The sequence below is a fragment of the Drosophila sechellia genome, chromosome 2R (assembly GCF_004382195.2).
Source record: "Drosophila sechellia strain sech25 chromosome 2R, ASM438219v1, whole genome shotgun sequence".
NCBI classification, from domain to species: Eukaryota; Metazoa; Arthropoda; class Insecta; order Diptera; family Drosophilidae; genus Drosophila; species Drosophila sechellia.
Window position 1 is genome coordinate 8789960 of NC_045950.1, and position 18465 is coordinate 8808424.

Sequence of the window (18465 nt, forward strand, 5' to 3'; positions counted from 1 at the left end):
TAAACCGATTTTTGGCTAAAGTGTAGATAAGTGTATCGCGGCGTATCGATTATTTATTTGAAAGCTGTTTGTTCGTTCAACCGTGATGCCTTTTTATCAAGCGTACATAGTTATTAAAATGTAGTTAGCGTTTGCTTTAAGTTGTTCGGTGGAGTTATGTTTATTTGTTCTGATGATGGCAAAGTGGCTTGATGTCTCTTGTGTGTACTTGGGCGTTTTATTATGCCTTCAAAATACCATTGTGCGTAAATAAACCCGTATAAATACAGCTTTAAAATATATTTTAGTTTTTAGTTCTATTCCAATGGATACTTTTTCAAAATCAGAAAAACTGAGTGCATAGCAAACGGAGCATATTTTAGCAATGTCTCTTGCATTCTGAAGCCAATAAACTGGACTCGATCAGTATTGAACATGGATTGCGACATAAGGGACGCGTTGACAGATATTAAAGTGAGAAGTTTCTTAATTTAAGTATTACAATAACATTGGCAATTTTCAGATGTCAGTTGAAGTATTCTACAAGGATTCTTCGAATTTTTACAAGCCCTTTGCCGTAAAATTTAAAGTTGATGTTTGCCAAATGTTAAATAATAAAACACAGCGTAATTTTTTGGAAAAATACGCTATTAGCCATTTGACGGAATGGACTAATGTAAACCACAGTTGCCCATATAGGGTAAGCTTATATAAGTCAAACTTCCTTTATATATGCAATATTTGTATGTTTCTAAAGGGTCATTTGATTGCGCGTAACTTCCGTTTGGACGAGGTCTCTCTGCCCATACTTCCAACTCAGGATTACAAAATTGCACTTAACTTTTCAGGAGCCAAGCCAGGAATTCACTTCGGAATGGTTTTGATCTATTTTGAAATTCTAGAGGATTATTACAAGCACAAAAAAAATAAGCCACTGCCCAAGCCGTTGAACTTTGTTTAAGATTCATATAGCTGCTAAGGAAAAATACACTTTTAAAATTAGGTTTTAATAAAAAAAATAGGTTTTAATTTTAATGATTCCGACAATTTTTGTCGGGTGTAACCGGCACCCATCGATATCGTAGATTTATGATAATTTTAGAGTACGGTCACTCTGTCAGTGTCGTGGCTTGGTTTTGCACGGATTTTGTATTTTTAGTTTTAAACCCATAATTAATAAGTAAATATGGCATTTGACTCGATACCCAAGGATCTGAGAGGACTTCGCGCATGCCTCGTTTGCTCCCTAGTGAAGGTGGGTTATATTTTGCCTTGACTCGACACACATTTTCATTGAAATCATTTATCGCCCGCAGAGTTTTGATCAATTTGAGACTGATGGCTGTGAAAACTGCGAGGAGTTCCTGCGGATGAAAAACAACAAGGACAATGTCTATGATCACACTAGCAACAACTTTGACGGAATTATTGCCCTAACTACGCCCACCGACTCCTGGGTGGCCAAGTGGCAAAGATTGTGTAAGACCTTAATAACTTCCATTCCAAAAGGGTATTACTGATATATTTGAATTCATTATCCTTTAGCCCGCTTTACTCGTGGTATCTATGCCATTTCTGTATCCGGAACACTGCCGCAGTCCACCTTACGTGACATGAAAAACCGTGGAATTGTCTACAAATCTCGGGACAGAAGTCAACGCTAAACAACCAGATTGCCGTACAAAATACATGTATAAATCTTTATTCTTTAATTTATAACAATACCACGAATACATACAATAGCAATACAAAACGAAACCGCATCAGTCCTCCAGCGAACTAACGCGCAATCCCTCGCCGCCGGCAGTCGTAACATGAACACCAAAGCCCGCCGATTCGAGCTCCTCCTTAAGCTTCCAGTATACCTCGTTGCACTCGTAGTTCTCTGGAAGCAGAACGATGACATAGCCACCTGCGCCGGCGCCCGTCAGCTTTGAAAAGAAGCCACGCTTAAAAGCGATGGTGAAGATCTGCTCCAGTTTCGGATGCGACACTCCGATGGCCTTCAACAGATCATTGTTGATCTGGAACAGGCGTTCAAGTTGCTCGAATTTCGAGCTATCGTCTTGGGCGTTGCCAAAGCTTTCGTAGAGTGGAACGGCGGCGGCAACAAGCTCCTCGCAAGCCTGCCAAATGGCCTCGATGAGCTGCGGAAAGGCCTCTCCCAGATGACGCACCTTGGCCACAATGTCTGCGGTGCTGCGAGTCACACGACTGTCCACCAGCAGGATGTTCAGAGGTTTCTGAATCTTCAGCGACTGGAAACCCTGTCCCTTGACATACCGCAACATACCGCCGTAGGTGCACACAGTGTTGTCCAGACCCGAGGGTGTGCCATGATTAACGCGCTCCGATTCATAAGCCCAGCTCGAGATCAACGCCTGGTTTGCTTCCGACAAGTAGCTGTCTCTATCGAAGTGTCCGGCCAAAATGAGAAATGTTGTGGCCAAAGCTGCTCCGAAAGAGGCGGAACTGCCCAAGCCCGCACCCACGGTTAGCTGGCTGTCTACCTGCACCTGGAAACCGGTTTGCAGCGTCAGTTTCTTGTCGCCGGGTGCGGAGAGTACAGCGCCGGCCAGCAAATAGTATATGGAGATGAATGCCCGCTGGGTGTGCTGCTTGGGTGCATTGCCTCCGGATCGTTCAAGTTGTTTGGACACCTCTGCGCGGACGGCTTCCAACAGATTGGCCGTGCTGTCTGATGGGTATTTACTTCTGAATTCAGCCAGGAAGCCATTGAACTCCGGCAACTGGATCTCCAGTGTGCAGTTAAGGGCCTCCAGTTGAAAACTTGCCACCTGGATGGCCTTCAACTGTCGGAATTTTAGAGTAGTGCCCAAACCCACTACGGCGGCGAGGGCGGGACGATGATAGACCACGGCGTGTTCGCCATGGAGTATGACCTTGCCCGGAGAATGGACCTGGAACTTGAGCAGCATTGTTCTTGATGATCTCCGTGTATTGTGTGTTCTGTATTCCGTTTGGCTATGGCTTTATCGGTATATCAGCTGTTTCGAATTGTAATGCTAATGCCTTTCGAGCGGACGACCTGCGACGAGTACTTAAACTTTTATGGCTGTATTTCTTTATGTAACTTATGCATTTAGTGGATCATTTGCGTTGTTTATTCGGTAACTCCTATTTCTGCGTGCCGATTCCTGTGCTTTCCCTTTCACTTTCTTTGTGCGACTGGCGTTTTTCGGCTTGTTCGTCTCTTCGATCGGAAAGCGCAACCAACCATCAGCAAAACGAACAACAGGTTTTTGCGGCCAGTGTTTGCTGTTGTTGTATATACCGTGTATATGTATGTGTGACGTTGTTTTTTTGTTTTATTTGGTACTACTATTGGGCTTTCACTTTCTCCCACTCTTCGGGTGTGTAGGATTTCTGGGAGAATGCATGGATTTCTTTCAGTTCTTCGGCCAGCGTTGAGTTGACTAATCTATGCTTCTGGAGAAGAGTCTTGCCGCTGAAGGCTGGCGATACGATTACGGCGCTGAATTTGCCGCCACAGCCGTCTGATTCGTCCGTAACACTCACGTACTCCGTCTGCAGTTCCCTTTTGAGCTTCTCCTCGAGGTACTTTGAGTCGTATTTACTCATTTTGGATGGTTTTTTTTTTTCAAACGAAACGAGGTGATGGAGTGAATGTGTGACCGTACTGGGCTTTGGCCAAAAACAGGTTTTCCATAAGCCGGGTGGTGGTTTTTCTATCTGCGCATACCTTGGCCACACCTAGCACTATTTTAAATGTTTTTATTCGGGGGGTTTCCTGCGATTTAACTATTAAAAAGTTTAATATGAGGGTTGTCTAAGTGATTCAACAGATTTTGTCTTTGTTTATAAAGTTTGGGGCAGCCAAGTCTAAAACTACTAAAACTACTTTTAACTACAACATATTGTATTTCGATTTACTTTTCTTTTCCTATATGCTATATTTCCTCATCTCAAACTTTAACATTAAGCAATCATTTTTAAGCAAATGCAACCAAATTGAAAGATAGCTCATTTGATTAATCAGAATAACGGCTTTTTCTAAAACTAATAATAACGGCACACGGCCAGTGCTGCCATTCATAGTAAACGCTGCAAGCTATGCTTGTCATAACCTACTCTATCAAAACTATCGATAGTTCGTGTTCTCGAACTGTTTGCCGCCACCGTCGCTGCCGCAGCCAACTTCGCCCATTCATCGCATAATCTTGCGATAGCACGCGCAGATTTCCCACCATTCATTAAAAAAAAATCGCATGTAATTATTTACAATTTGTTTAAGCGAAACAAACATTGTTTTGTGTAAATTGCCTTTTATTTGTATATTGAAAGTGTGACTAACAGGTTGCACACTCGATTTTCAGTACACATTAAACGAAACCAGTGTGCAGCACGCTTGATTGGCGAGGGGAAATTTGTGGAAAAATTAAGTTCATTTAGAGAAAGACGCCGGCATTGCAAACATGTCCAAAACAGATACATCTGCCGTGGAGGCAACCGAAGAGAACTCGGTAAGTTAATATATAACAGGCTTTGCCTAAGGACTCCTCTACATATATTCTGATCTCTGCCAGAACGAGACGACTTCGGATGCGGCTACCAGTTCATCCGGTGAAAAGGAGGCAGAGTTTGACAACAAAATCGAGGCTGATCGCAGTAGGCGCTTTGATTTCCTGCTAAAGCAGACGGAGATATTTACCCACTTCATGACTAACAGCGCTAAGAGTCCCACGAAGCCTAAGGGTAGACCCAAGAAGATCAAAGACAAGGACAAGGAAAAGGATGTTGCCGAGTGAGTTATACTCCCCATATAAAAAAGTCAGTTACTTTATTTATTGGTATACTTTTGTCTTAAACAGTCATCGGCATCGCAAGACAGAACAGGAGGAGGATGAGGAGCTGCTGGCGGAGGACTCGGCCACCAAGGAGATCTTTCGCTTCGATGCCTCACCCGCCTACATCAAAAGTGGCGAGATGCGTGACTACCAGATTCGCGGTCTCAACTGGATGATTTCGCTTTACGAAAATGGTATCAATGGAATACTGGCCGATGAAATGGGTCTAGGAAAGACCCTGCAGACCATATCCCTGCTGGGTTACCTTAAGCATTTCAAGTGAGTTCATAAACATCTAGTGTTTAAAAGAAATGTCAAAATATCATATTTGCATGCAGAAACCAAGCCGGACCACACATCGTCATCGTGCCAAAGTCAACGCTGCAGAATTGGGTAAATGAGTTTAAGAAGTGGTGCCCTTCTCTCAGAGCCGTCTGCCTTATTGGTGACCAGGACACCCGTAACACCTTCATTCGAGATGTGCTCATGCCTGGCGAGTGGGACGTTTGCGTGACCTCCTATGAGATGTGTATCCGCGAGAAGTCCGTGTTCAAGAAGTTTAACTGGCGCTATTTGGTCATCGACGAGGCGCATCGTATCAAGAACGAGAAGTCGAAGCTCTCGGAGATTCTGCGAGAGTTTAAGACCGCTAATCGTCTACTTATCACGGGTACTCCGCTGCAGAATAACCTTCACGAGCTGTGGGCCCTGCTAAATTTCCTGCTGCCCGATGTGTTTAATTCGTCAGAGGATTTCGACGAATGGTTCAACACGAACACTTGCCTGGGTGACGATGCGTTGATTACGCGCTTGCATGCCGTGCTGAAACCTTTCCTGCTCCGTCGTCTAAAGGCCGAAGTGGAGAAGCGTTTAAAGCCGAAGAAGGAGATGAAAATATTTGTGGGTCTATCCAAGATGCAACGCGACTGGTACACCAAGGTGCTGCTTAAGGACATTGATGTAGTGAACGGTGCTGGAAAAGTGGAGAAGATGCGACTGCAGAACATCCTTATGCAGCTGCGCAAGTGCACCAACCACCCATATTTGTTTGATGGCGCCGAGCCCGGTCCGCCATATACCACGGACACGCATTTGGTGTATAACTCCGGAAAGATGGCTATTCTGGATAAGCTGCTGCCCAAGCTCCAAGAACAGGGATCGCGTGTGCTGATTTTCTCACAGATGACAAGGATGTTGGATATCCTGGAGGATTACTGTCACTGGCGCAACTACAACTATTGCCGCCTGGATGGTCAGACGCCGCACGAGGATCGTAACAGGCAGATCCAGGAATTTAACATGGACAACAGCGCCAAGTTTCTCTTCATGTTGTCCACCCGAGCCGGTGGTTTGGGTATCAATTTGGCTACCGCTGATGTTGTCATCATTTACGACTCGGATTGGAATCCTCAAATGGATTTGCAAGCTATGGATCGTGCTCATCGTATTGGCCAAAAGAAGCAAGTGCGCGTTTTCCGGCTGATCACCGAAAGTACAGTGGAGGAGAAGATCGTAGAGAGGGCAGAGGTCAAGCTCCGTCTGGACAAGATGGTCATCCAGGGTGGCAGATTGGTTGACAACCGCTCCAATCAGTTAAACAAGGATGAAATGCTGAATATAATTCGTTTTGGAGCTAACCAAGTGTTTAGCTCTAAGGAGACAGACATTACCGACGAAGACATCGATGTTATTCTGGAGCGCGGTGAGGCCAAGACAGCCGAGCAGAAAGCAGCACTGGACAGTATGGGCGAGAGTTCGCTGCGGACGTTCACAATGGACACAAACGGCGAAGCAGGAACTTCTTCCGTGTATCAATTCGAGGGCGAGGATTGGCGCGAGAAGCAAAAGCTGAATGCGCTGGGCAACTGGATCGAGCCACCGAAGCGTGAACGCAAAGCAAACTATGCTGTGGATGCCTATTTCCGTGAGGCTCTCCGTGTCTCCGAACCCAAGGCACCGAAGGCTCCCCGCCCACCCAAGCAGCCTATCGTTCAGGACTTTCAGTTCTTCCCACCCCGTCTGTTTGAGCTGCTCGACCAGGAAATCTACTATTTCCGCAAGACTGTTGGTTACAAGGTGCCCAAGAACACAGAACTGGGCTCGGATGCCACCAAAGTGCAGCGCGAGGAGCAGCGCAAGATCGATGAGGCAGAGCCGCTTACCGAGGATGAGATCCAGGAGAAGGAGAATCTACTCTCACAGGGATTTACTGCCTGGACCAAGCGCGATTTCAACCAGTTCATCAAGGCCAACGAAAAGTACGGTCGGGATGATATTGACAACATTGCCAAGGACGTGGAGGGCAAGACTCCGGAGGAGGTTATCGAGTACAACGCCGTGTTCTGGGAGCGATGTACTGAGTTGCAGGACATTGAGCGAATAATGGGACAGATTGAGCGTGGAGAGGGCAAGATTCAACGACGATTGTCTATTAAGAAGGCTTTGGATCAAAAGGTAATTTTCATTGTTGTCCTTTTCTTTCCGTTGAGTATCTTTAATATATATGAATATATTTTCGTTGTAGATGTCGCGGTATCGCGCCCCTTTCCATCAGTTGCGGCTGCAATATGGCAATAATAAGGGCAAGAATTACACTGAAATAGAGGATCGATTTCTGGTATGCATGCTTCACAAGTTGGGCTTTGACAAGGAGAATGTCTACGAGGAGCTGCGAGCGGCTATAAGGTGAGCACAAACTTGGTTTTAAATACGAGTAAGCCCGTCATACATTTCCATTCTATTACAGAGCTTCTCCGCAATTTCGGTTTGACTGGTTCATCAAATCTCGAACAGCTTTGGAGCTGCAGCGTCGCTGCAACACGTTGATTACCCTTATTGAACGTGAAAACATTGAGCTGGAGGAGAAAGAACGCGCCGAGAAGAAGAAAAAGGCTCCAAAGGGCAGCGTGTCCGCGGGAAGTGGAAGTGCCAGCTCCAACACTCCAGCACCCGCGCCCCAACCGAAGGCCAGTCAAAAGCGGAAGAGCGAGGTGGTGGCAACCAGTTCCAACTCGAAAAAGAAGAAGAAGTAAAGCGACAAAGCAAACAGATATTTTTTCTGAGTTTCGGCTCTACACTCAGCACTAGGCAGTTAAATAGTTAAGACAAGCGATTACTTAAACATATTTTACTCGATATAGTTAATAGTTCATATCTCACACCGGAAGCAATCCACCCCCAACCCCAGTTCTGAAGTTTTTTAAACACCCGCCTACACATCCGACTACATTACTATTGCGTGCCGCTGTATTCTATTCCAAATAATTGTGTATTGTGTTCTAAGACTATAATCATTATATTTATATAAATCAACACTACAATCTGTATACTTTATTTTATATTCAGAAGTGGATTCCCCATAAGTAAAAGCCGACATATTGAATGTTTTGGTACTGTTCGCTTTATGTTTTGGAATGCTGAGCAACTTAACGTAATAACATATATAAATTCTATGAATTGCAGCTTAGTTTGTGTAACAGGGCACTTAAACTTAATATCATCTTATTCATGCAGTCAACGGCATCGGCAATTTGGCATCCGAGCCGCTTGACCATGTTCGACATGGCCATAAGTTGGGTCTGATGTGGACGTGGGCTTTGCCTGCTTTTTGAACTCATACTTGTCTTTCATCGCGCTTCCATTGTTGGAGCTACCTGCATCTAGTGTAATACTACGTGTCTGTTTGAAGGTTGAACCCACACATATGGAATCCTTAATCGTCGCCGCTGTACATTTCGATGATCTCGTTGATGCTGGCGACGGCACCAGCAACCAGGGCAAGAATGGAGAACACGCCCAGGAATATGTTCTTGACCAGCTTCCACTTGCACACGCCGAGGCGGTCGGGCCACAGGTAGACGGTCTCCACGAAACTGGGCACAAAGATGCCCAGCAGCGAGAAGAACACGGCACCCACCAGACTGATGAAGGGTTCCAGGTTGGGGATAGCAGCAGCCACACCACCGCTCAGCAGGATAATGCCGCTGCGCAGTAGAATCTGTGTAATGTTGTGCTTCTCGGGACTGAACTTGTGATTGATCTTGCGCCAGAGGATCTCGTTGGGCACATAGAACTGCAGACCAAAGGTGAACAGGATGGCCACGGCCATCAGGAGCTTGGCCGTATCGCCCAACCAGGCGCCTTCCGGCAGATTTAGCGTGATGCTGCCTCGCACCTGGTCGCCAAATCGCACATATCCAAAGAATCCGATGATGGCATAGAGTGAGACCACAGTGACCATAGCAATGTTAAGCACGCCGGGGCATCCCAAGAATTGCTGGGGCTTCCTCATCGAGTTCTCCACGGGCATCACAACACCGATGCCCTCCATCGCAAAGATCACGGTGGCGAAGAAGAGTGGAATATGGGCAGCCTTGGCGATCAGTGGCTTGTCGGAGTAAACCAGCGGCTCGTCGAACATGTAGTACAGCGTGATAGCGAATGTGACCACAATGAAGATGTTGGCCATCATGGAGAAGGGCACCAGCCACTTCAGGTCACGGATCTGACCGATAAGCAGGCAGGGAATCACGGTTAGGGCAATGTAAATGCGCACATCCCAGTTGATCTTCAAATCATAGTTAATGACATCGTGGAAGGATGTCGCAATAAATACGATATAAACACATGCCGCAGCATAGTAGGTGGCCATCAGTCCGATATCCACAAATTGCCTGGAGATAGATAGATAGATTACCACTGAGGATCATCATCTCCTGAACCATCTGTAAGCTCTACTCACTTGGCGAAATTCGAGTAGGGTCGCATTCCCTTGGGTCCGTACTCGAACACCTTCTGAGCCGTCTCAGCAAATCCCAGAGCCGAAACCTTGGCATCCCTGCAAATGTCATGCGAAGTTTTGACCTGCAAGAATGAATGAAACCAGTTGGAAAGTAAGTTAATAGGATTCATTCAAACTTTGAAAAAATAAATCTATAATATAGACAGCAATTTATTGTAGGCTCAAAGCTTCTACTCCATCAATCAAACTTTAATTTATTGCAGTTCAAACTCATACTTTACTAAGGCTATCATTTAATTGCAAGTCTAAATTAATAATACTACTTCAATATTAATATATAGTATTAATCTTACAGACTTGACTTCCACTTTAGAGATAATCTAAAGCTTAAGAGGATGCAGTTTATTATTCCCTAAGCGGAAAGCGATTATAAAGTATTACCTCATCATATGTTTATTGTAAATCAAATTAAGTTGAAGTGAGGAAGTAGCTGGCTAATCAAATTAAGAACATTTTTAACTAGGAATATATATCACAAAAAGTACTAGTATCAAAGTTTGTTACCGAAAATAGTAAATCAAAATGATCGCAGCTAAGCACTTGAAAAGTTCCAAAATGACTGTCCTAAGGCCATAAGTCTGCTGACTCGAGTGGCTAGTTTATGGAGTGGAGTATGCTCGCATTTTTTTTATTTATGACCGATGGATGATCGGTGACTTGGACTTTCCGAGAAACATTTGCTTGATTTACGCAATGTTTTGGCACGCAATTCCTGATGTCTGGAAATTTGGAGTGCAGCTAATTCTGGGAAATTACGTCTTCGGGATTTGCGAGGAATGGAAGTCGTAAAGCTACAACAATCGCACTTTGTATCTTCGGCGATAAGAACAAGTGGGTCTGAACTTGGTTTTCGAGACGCGTGCAACGATTGGACTGCACGTTGCAGTGTGCTTATCTGGGCACTAGGTACGATTGATTCATTGGCTCCATTGATTGGACACCTTGAACTACTTAAGACCCACGGTACTACACATACGTCAGCCGTGGATTATGCGGCTCACCTGGTCTGGCTGCTGTCTGTCGTAAATTGCTTGAGTCAACAGCCAGAATCAGGTGCTAAAATTGTTGCCACTTCGCTTACCAATATATGCACGCAATGGGTGCAGAGGAATCCAACGATCAGCGTCATGGCCATTCCAAAGGCCAGACCGGCATTGTGGAAAGCCATTGGCATGGCCAGAATGCCCGTGCCCAGGGAACTCTTGAGCAAGTGCGCCAAAGCGCCGCCGGCACTGGCTCCATTGGGATCGCGGTGCTCGAAGGGATGGTAGGGATCATCCGTGAGGGAAAGCTCCTTCTCCGTCAAGTTGGCTCTGAGAAAAGAAAAGATGAGAAAGTATTAACTTTGCATTCTATCACAAATATATCTACATATGTATATTTTTATTATTTCTATAAATCTATTAAGTTTACATCCTTTTCTTTGGTATTAAATAATTTTATATTCATTTATAATCACATATTTACAGAGAAGGAATTCTTTTTACATATTTCCTTCATTATACTTCATTTAAAAGGACAATGATGAGTTTGTTATAAAATTGTTATTTGTTTTAACGTTAAGACTGTGGTAACAATAAACATAAAATCAAAAATTGCCTATTGAAATTTACTATAAAGAAAGGGAATAATATTGTTTTATCTATTGCATCAATACAATGTAATTTTTTAAATAAAAGAGGACAATTAGTACGTTTTAGGGACTTTTAAATGTAAATAAATTTTCAAAAAAATATTTAAAATATTTTTTGGACTTACACAGTTTATAAGTTTTAAATAAAACTGTTGTAGAAAAATACTAACTTAACTTAACTTAAATTATGGGTCAAATTTAAACGAATGCGAACATAAAGCTGGGCGTACTCACTTCGAGTTGAAGTCATTTATTGCGTTAGTGTATGAAGGCGGATTCTCGGCTGGTGGCGCCGATGACAGAGATTCCTGTCCATCGGGGGTAAATCCCTTGTTATCTGCCATCTGGAAGCGTAAATAATCGTGGATCGATTGGTGTTTAATGGAATTAGCACACTTGATTGATCGGCCGCACACGAACAGGCTTTATCGGCGAAAGGAAGCACGAGATTCGCTTTCGTTGGCCATTTAAGGCTTGGGTTAATCCGCTCGAGGGTTGCTAGGCACAAGCCGGGCGTATCTTATCGACTCTTGGAAACATTCGAGTATTAGAATTGCCTAGCAAAGAGATTTCTGGCACTGGCCGATCGTTATCGCAACTGGCTAAGAATGGGACTGGGAGTAGGGTCGAGCAAATAAACAACAATGGCACTTCGTTCATAAAATGCAGCTTTATGGTGCCCTAAAAGCGCTTGTAATTCGGCCATATAATCGGACCCTAAATCAGCGTCCATATAGTAGTCACCACCAATTTTTCCTATTAAGTTGATTCATTCCTGTGGGAAATATTTGACGTTCTTTCGCGGCAGCTGATCCACTTCGAGCGTGTTCTTTGAACCCAGATTAGCCTAATCTTCGATTCATTTGTATTTATGGCGCGCAACGTATTCTTTAAAATTTATGAATCTTTTATTGAAGCACTATGAAAATATGGTATTGAAGGCCACAAATTTGTTGACAATGGAATGTTTAACAACCAATAAACGAGGTCACATGCTTGAATTCTTAGCTAATCAAATTTCATTAAAAATTAGTTAAACTTGAACTAATTAGTCTTAATCAAATGAATAAATTCATCCGTAATTAAATAAGATACCACTGTGATTACTATCTCCATTCGAATGGCATTCTTAACTTCGATCGATCATAAAGTCTTAGAGGAATGGAAAATTTTCGAAATTGAGCCCGTATTTACCCAAAAAGTTTCATCACTGTTTTCGATTTCTCTCGCAAAGTTAATGAAGTTGAACTTTAAGTTGTTTAAAATGATACAGTACAGTACACCGTACTTAGTCATGCATTTTTGACGAAACGTTTAAATTAGTGTATATTATTTATAATTAAACAACTGGTTGTAGTCCCATGATTTATTTTGAAGTCGCGATAAGTATACGTAACATCACGTTTCCGGCTACTTACATTTCAGCTAGGATATTCGGATCGAGCAAGTTATTGGGAGCAAAGGAGGACCGAACACGTCCTCTGGCCAAAAGCAACTGAACGATCGGTTGGCCAGGCCAATGGGCAAGGGTTCTGGGCTCGGGGGCTACGGCGCCGAAAAGTGTCGGAAAGCGTCGAAATAATAATAATAATAATGTCCAGATATGATAACGACTTAAAGCAAGACAGGCTACAACAATCAATAAACAACAAATGCCCGCTGCATGCCACATTCACAGCCAATAGAAATAAAAAAAAAACTTAAAGCTACCTCTAAAATCAATTATCAACTGATAACAACCAAGCCGAAAAGAACCGAACCCATCGGGGATCCGAAGAACTCAATACAGTTAACTGATTTGCTGACCACGGAAGACTAGGAACTGAAATCAAGAGTGCTCTGCCTATCAATGATGTACTAGTTCTTTGATTTAAGGCAGCTCGTTTCAAATGATAGTAATTAGCTATTATGCGAATCTATATCTATAGACCCTTGATGGCTAATTACGATCTAGAAAATCAAATAATTACGGTTAATGAACACTAATCGTGGTGGAACGCGTTATTATTATCAATATTATCTGTGCCCCGATAAGATTAGTGGTCAGTAATACACACTATACCATTGGTTTAACTCTTATATAAAGAGAGCCAACCCGTTGATTTGCGACTTTGAAAGCCCTAAATATCTTTTGATCGGACATTATTTGCTGTTTACCCAATGCGATTGCCTTTTATGTGGGGCGCGCAAATCGATAAATCGAAACGCTAAATCTTTATGATCTACTTCTAATTGGGTTCCAGTTACTGTGGGGGCCCCATTTGTTATACGATATCACGCGCCCACACTGCCCCTTTGATCATCATATCAATCATATCGGAACATTCGGACATTGATTAGTTTTCCCAGTCGATTCCAAAACTTTCGTCTTATTCGCTTTATGACCAATTACATTAATTAGTTCCGCCATTTGAACTATAATTTAATTAAGGATCGCGTCAAGTGCGTCATCGCAGTACGTACATATATAGTCTTCGATTTGGGCTTTACAATGGTGCTAATTGGCCATTAAGCCTTGGATCCCTGGCACAGCAACTAACTTCTTGGGTTTTGAGGGGTTTCTCCTAATGAGCGAAACGGAACACGAAAGATTCCGATTTAAATGTTTACTTAAACAATTATATAGGGATTTATAAAATCTTAATTGAAAAATACTACTTCAAACGATAAAAGCGATGTGCGGTAGGGTGCGGCTTTTCGGATGTTGACCTGAATTCCTTGGAGAATTGTCAAAAAAAGATACAAGATACTGTTATGATTCCTTCTCCGCAAGGTTTATGGCTTACAAAACACGACCTTTATCTCCGGTTTTGCCTTATCGAAGCCATATACTCCAGTATTAACTGCATTATACCCTGACCTGCTTCCATAAGCGAACGGCCTTCCCACCTGTTGCATAAACCGAAAAAAAACAGCGTACACCTGAAAAGGGTGGGTATTTCGTGGCTATAGGAATTTCTCCCTGCCAATTCTCGAGCACCGCCTTAAGTACCTTTAATTGGATGCCGACTTTTTGAATGGCCTTTCGAGTGGGATCTCTTTTCGTTCAATGCATTCCATTAAAGACAAGACAGCCTTTTTGTTACCAGTTTTCATTTTTGTTTTGCTTCGTCTTTGTTTCGCTTTTTTGCTGCTTTTGTTTTGCTTGTGCGTTCGCTTCACGTGCCGCAAGAAGAGGCAGTGAGCAAAACCGTTGACCGTCCTGACAGACTGTCAATATCATTCATAAAGCCCCTAAAAACACTGAGAGAAATATCTGCAGCCCATTTTATAATAAAATTGAAGTTTACTGAATTATCACAAATCAGTTTAATTAGTAACTAAACTAAGTAACAGTTAAGCAACATCTACATTTTTTAATTTTTCTTCAAGTTTTTTTAAACTAACTTTCAATATAAGATCTTTAACAGTTTCTTAAGTTAAAGTGATCCTGCTTGGTTCCTAATTTATGATCTGTTGACATAAATCGCAACTTTTAATTAATCGTTTTTTTTTTTTAATTTTGTTTTAAATTCTCTCAGTGCAGGGGGGGTTGCGGGCTGGAAAGGGAGCACAGTGTCAGGAGATCTTTTGCTGTGAGGTGGATTGGCTGGGAACTGCCTCCCACGACCTTATCGCACCCACTTTCGATATGCAAAACGTGGCATAATTGATGGGACAGCTGGACAGCTTTGTAGTGCTGAACTTGCAGCTATCTATCTGATTATTCAATTTTCGGGCATTAACCATATTATATATTAACGATGATGTGATAATGTGCCACCTTGGGGACTTTAAGTGACAACTGTTTGGGTGGGTTGTCAAAAGTGGGTTTTTTTTTTATTTTCGTTTCGCGAATCTGAATTAAACGCCCGGTTTATTGTACCGTGAGTAGTGGAACCGTAAGGTAGCCGTCAAGATAAAACTGAGTCAATAATCTTTTATGGCATCCAATTCGACGCTTATCACCGCAACAAAAACAAAGGAGGCACAATGATTTTTCCCACTTTGCTTTGAAGGCAAATGGGAGTTCTGCGATCGAAGATTTCCAAGTTAAAGCCACTTCCTTTTATTATCACATGCATCCGATAAATATGCCTGATAACTTATTTGATGTGCGGGCATTAATTATAAATAATTGGGGCACATAAACACGAAGAGCGCCGTGTAAACAAACAAATCATTTGCCCAAAGCACAATAATTACCTTTTGGCCCGATTAAGTTCGCTGCGAACTTTGATGCGAATTTATAGAGAAATTATATTAATTGCCCGATCCAATCGTTTCTCCTCGACATTGACGCCGAAATTGTGACTTTTTCACACAGTCGCGTTAATGACGGATACGCTCGGCGGTGCGATTATGGGGTCAGAATTTGCAGTAGTAATGAACACTGTTTAACCATTTGCTTGTTTAATTATTTAATTTTTAACACCTGCTCGGGTGTTGCAAGGATTTACGAAATTCGCGCGCGCGCTCTTCGTTTTTGATTTTGATCCCGCTGACGATTTGTTGTTAACTGTCGGACGATCGCTTAGTGACTGATATTAAGCCAATGTTTGTGCTTTAATTTGTTGCTCCGGTGGCGTCGCCAGAGCGGCTATAAACCCGGCCAGACACACACAGAGAGATATTGTGCGTTTGTGTGTAACCACATCCCAGCGAAGCTCGGAGGCGAAGGCGTTTTGGCTTTGGTTCGGGCAATTAGCGCAATGGACAATAAACGTTACGGTGACGCAGGTGGTTCGAAGTCGGCCTCTCTCTCAAAAAGGTTAACAAATACAAATATATATATATTTATATATACATATATGCGCTGTGGGTATGGGTGCTTTCTACAGATCGCACAGCATTGGGCATCCGACGGCCAGACAAGTCTGCCTCGCTCCATTACTCATACGCCGTGTGGCCGCGGAGGAGGTGGAGGATCGGTGTGTTCGACGGATGAGGATAACTGGGTGCCCAGAGTGCAAGCGAAATATATTGTTGTTAGGGGCGGGATTCTTATCTGCTGTATGCGGTTGCTACTTTGTCGAATTGCATTTGTTTGGCTTACGAACACACACTGCTTATCTGATCGCATTTCTTTCTTTCGGGAAAATTCCCAAGTCCCCGTCCAGAGTTTTAGGCATACTTTTGGGGGCCATCACCTCTTCGCTGATTACTCTTACTTTTGAAGAAAATCAAATCACCCTGTATCCTACACAGATAACGATATCTATCAATCAATTGCAGCAGCTAAGATACTTTAAAACTGCACAGTAAAGCTAAAGTTTGGCTTTATAAAGAAGTTGAGAACACAAGAACAATTGAATTTAAAGATCATTTCTCTGAAACTAAGAACCTTAAAAAGTTCTGAGAAAGGAACTGTGCTAGTACTTATTTTATACTTAGTCAACAAAAGCTAATTATAGGAATTTAGGTGACTATTGTTACAATTTTATCATAATTAAGAACTTAATAATTTTACAAGCGTAATAAAGTTACAAATCCCCGATAGGCATTCATATCTTTTTCAGTGTCTCTGCCAACTTGCAGCACGAGAATGCGCGACACCTTGCAGCTCTTTGGGCTCCATAGCCAATACCACCCATTTTACAGGCAGCCCCCTCCTAACAATCACTTAGTGCTGCCTTGGAGGCTTCTCTTTTAGACGGAGCTTAGTGATTGACTTGTTTCAAGTAGCCAGCTCCCCTTGCTAGCTGGTTTTGTTGTCTAACCATAAAATATGAAAAAACGATCGGTTTTGTTTGCTTAGTTAGTTTGCGGCGTCAGTGGGACAGTGGAAAATTTTAAGCGGCATGGAAAATGCTGTAGACAAAATGCAATTTCCACGTGATGTGCATTCCAAATTCGACGAGTTCAAACAAAGTTGAGCCAAATCGATTGTGTGAGTTTGTAGCTGATTTATGGGGGCACTAAATCTGGAGGCAGTTTAGGGCCAATGGCGTAATTAACTATCGGTTAGACAAGCGATTTCGGGAATTGCGATTATATGTCAGGAGTTGATTGGATATAGTTCTGCCGGGCTATGGATATTGTAAACAGCGTATCTTTAATTGCAGAAGACCAATTGATAAAGTATGATGTACGAGCCGTGTTGTATTGTTTAACAAGGTTTTCTATTGACGCAAGACACGTTGCGTATACGACATGTGGAAGCCTTGGAAGGCTGATGGACTGATAAGCTAAAAGGTTCTGCGATGATCGAGACCTGAAACCCTTTTGAAGCATGTCAAGTACTTAGTCTATAGCCGCTGCAATATTGACACTACGATTTCTTATCGATGTGGAATTTGGAAAACATTTACTACCGCTGCTGTCCGCGTATTGACAATCTTCGTTGAGCCTGATAAAGTTGTACCGCCTTAATGGAGAATTATCGATTGTGAAAGCCTCCTGGATGTGTCCTCTTAAGTGTTTAAAATATTATCGGCTACCCACTCATCTGATATACATTTTGGCCATTTTGCAGCCACGAAACGTCTGATCAATCTAATTGATTTTCAAGCGGCAGCTCAAGCACGAATACAAATACCTGGAAAAAGTTAAATCAGAAAAATCCCCCTCCCTTGAAAAAATACTTAAGGCCTCTTGTCACCGGATTCCGCTTCCCTGCCTCATTACAATGCGCATCGTATTGTACTGACATTCGTATATCTGACCAACTGATCGAGCTTGAGCAAATGGAAATTTAACGTACTCCCGCCGAGAAATTCGCGTCCAAACCACATTGTGTGTGTGTATGTGCTGATTATCGTTCATAATAACGAGTCAAAACAATAAATAATTGATTTGCTTCCGCAATTGGCTTCCGGATCTACCTTCTCGCCATGTCTTGGGGTCAACTCGGTTCGAAATGGACGCATCGAGCACTGAGTAATTAATTAATTGACTAATTAATATGCACACTGCGCAGCTTGCCGGTTGAGATTTTGGACTTAGATTCCTACATTTCGGATATACACAGCTTCTGCCAACGAAACTGACCTTGCCCGATGTCAAACACCCGCGACGCATTTTTAATTTATTTTAATCACATTCGCCAAATTCGATCATGAATGGAGGTGAGATGGTGACGCAATGTAGATTCGCGACCAAAATCTGGGCTAGTGGGGGTGCGCGCTCCCAGTCATCCGTGTGACAACTTCCTTGACTAACCGGTTACGTCTTAAACGGCGGCTCCACAAAGTGAATTTATTTAGCGCCTGTTTTGTCTTGTTGTTGCAGGTGACAGAACCCCT

At 42.9% G+C, this 18465-nt stretch overlaps 6 protein-coding genes across 10 annotated transcripts; 3 read left to right on the top strand and 3 right to left on the bottom strand.

The window, feature by feature from the left end:
* The first annotated feature begins 98 nt into the window (after positions 1–98).
* On the top strand, positions 99–989 carry LOC6608876. 3 transcript variants are annotated; one of them, XM_032715631.1, is made up of 4 exons: positions 104–241; positions 295–453; positions 503–679; positions 737–989. In XM_032715631.1, the coding sequence occupies exons 1-4, from the start codon at positions 173–175 to the stop codon at positions 938–940; spliced, it is 609 nt and encodes a 202-aa protein (XP_032571522.1). In that variant the 5' UTR covers positions 104–172; the 3' UTR covers positions 941–989. The 3 variants fall into 3 exon arrangements, with proteins under 3 accessions (XP_002033590.2, XP_032571522.1, XP_032571523.1); XM_032715632.1 differs by having other exon boundaries at positions 159–241; positions 288–453; XM_002033554.2 differs by having other exon boundaries at positions 99–241; positions 503–989.
* Positions 990–1077: 88 nt separating this feature from the next.
* LOC6608877 (transcription elongation factor SPT4) lies at positions 1078–1742 on the top strand. The gene is made up of 3 exons (XM_002033555.2): positions 1078–1234; positions 1296–1458; positions 1525–1742. The coding sequence occupies exons 1-3, from the start codon at positions 1166–1168 to the stop codon at positions 1641–1643; spliced, it is 351 nt and encodes a 116-aa protein (XP_002033591.1). The 5' UTR covers positions 1078–1165; the 3' UTR covers positions 1644–1742.
* On the bottom strand, positions 1653–2942 carry LOC6608878 (mevalonate kinase). The gene has a single exon (XM_002033556.2). The coding sequence runs from the start codon at positions 2916–2918 to the stop codon at positions 1743–1745; it is 1176 nt and encodes a 391-aa protein (XP_002033592.1). The 5' UTR covers positions 2919–2942; the 3' UTR covers positions 1653–1742.
* A 43-nt stretch (positions 2943–2985) lies between these two features.
* On the bottom strand, positions 2986–3648 carry LOC6608879 (bolA-like protein 2). The gene has a single exon (XM_002033557.2). The coding sequence runs from the start codon at positions 3580–3582 to the stop codon at positions 3322–3324; it is 261 nt and encodes an 86-aa protein (XP_002033593.1). The 5' UTR covers positions 3583–3648; the 3' UTR covers positions 2986–3321.
* A 517-nt stretch (positions 3649–4165) lies between these two features.
* On the top strand, positions 4166–8134 carry LOC6608880 (chromatin-remodeling complex ATPase chain Iswi). 2 transcript variants are annotated; one of them, XM_032716246.1, is made up of 7 exons: positions 4166–4231; positions 4338–4484; positions 4548–4765; positions 4833–5087; positions 5147–7262; positions 7333–7493; positions 7555–8134. In XM_032716246.1, exons 2-7 carry the CDS (start codon positions 4437–4439, stop codon positions 7838–7840), a joined length of 3084 nt encoding a protein of 1027 aa, XP_032572137.1. In that variant the 5' UTR covers positions 4166–4231; positions 4338–4436; the 3' UTR covers positions 7841–8134. The 2 variants fall into 2 exon arrangements, with proteins under 2 accessions (XP_032572137.1, XP_002033594.1); XM_002033558.2 differs by lacking the exon at positions 4166–4231 and having other exon boundaries at positions 4239–4484.
* Positions 8135–8185: 51 nt separating this feature from the next.
* Positions 8186–15780, bottom strand: LOC6608881 (proton-coupled amino acid transporter-like protein CG1139). 2 transcript variants are annotated; one of them, XM_002033559.2, is made up of 5 exons: positions 15428–15780; positions 11477–11586; positions 10691–10922; positions 9550–9671; positions 8186–9481 (listed from the first exon to the last, which is right to left on the bottom strand). In XM_002033559.2, exons 2-5 carry the CDS (start codon positions 11584–11586, stop codon positions 8521–8523), a joined length of 1425 nt encoding a protein of 474 aa, XP_002033595.1. In that variant the 5' UTR covers positions 15428–15780; the 3' UTR covers positions 8186–8520. The 2 variants fall into 2 exon arrangements, with proteins under 2 accessions (XP_002033595.1, XP_032572144.1); XM_032716253.1 differs by lacking the exon at positions 15428–15780 and adding an exon at positions 12661–12761.
* Between the last annotated feature and the right edge of the window lie 2685 nt (positions 15781–18465).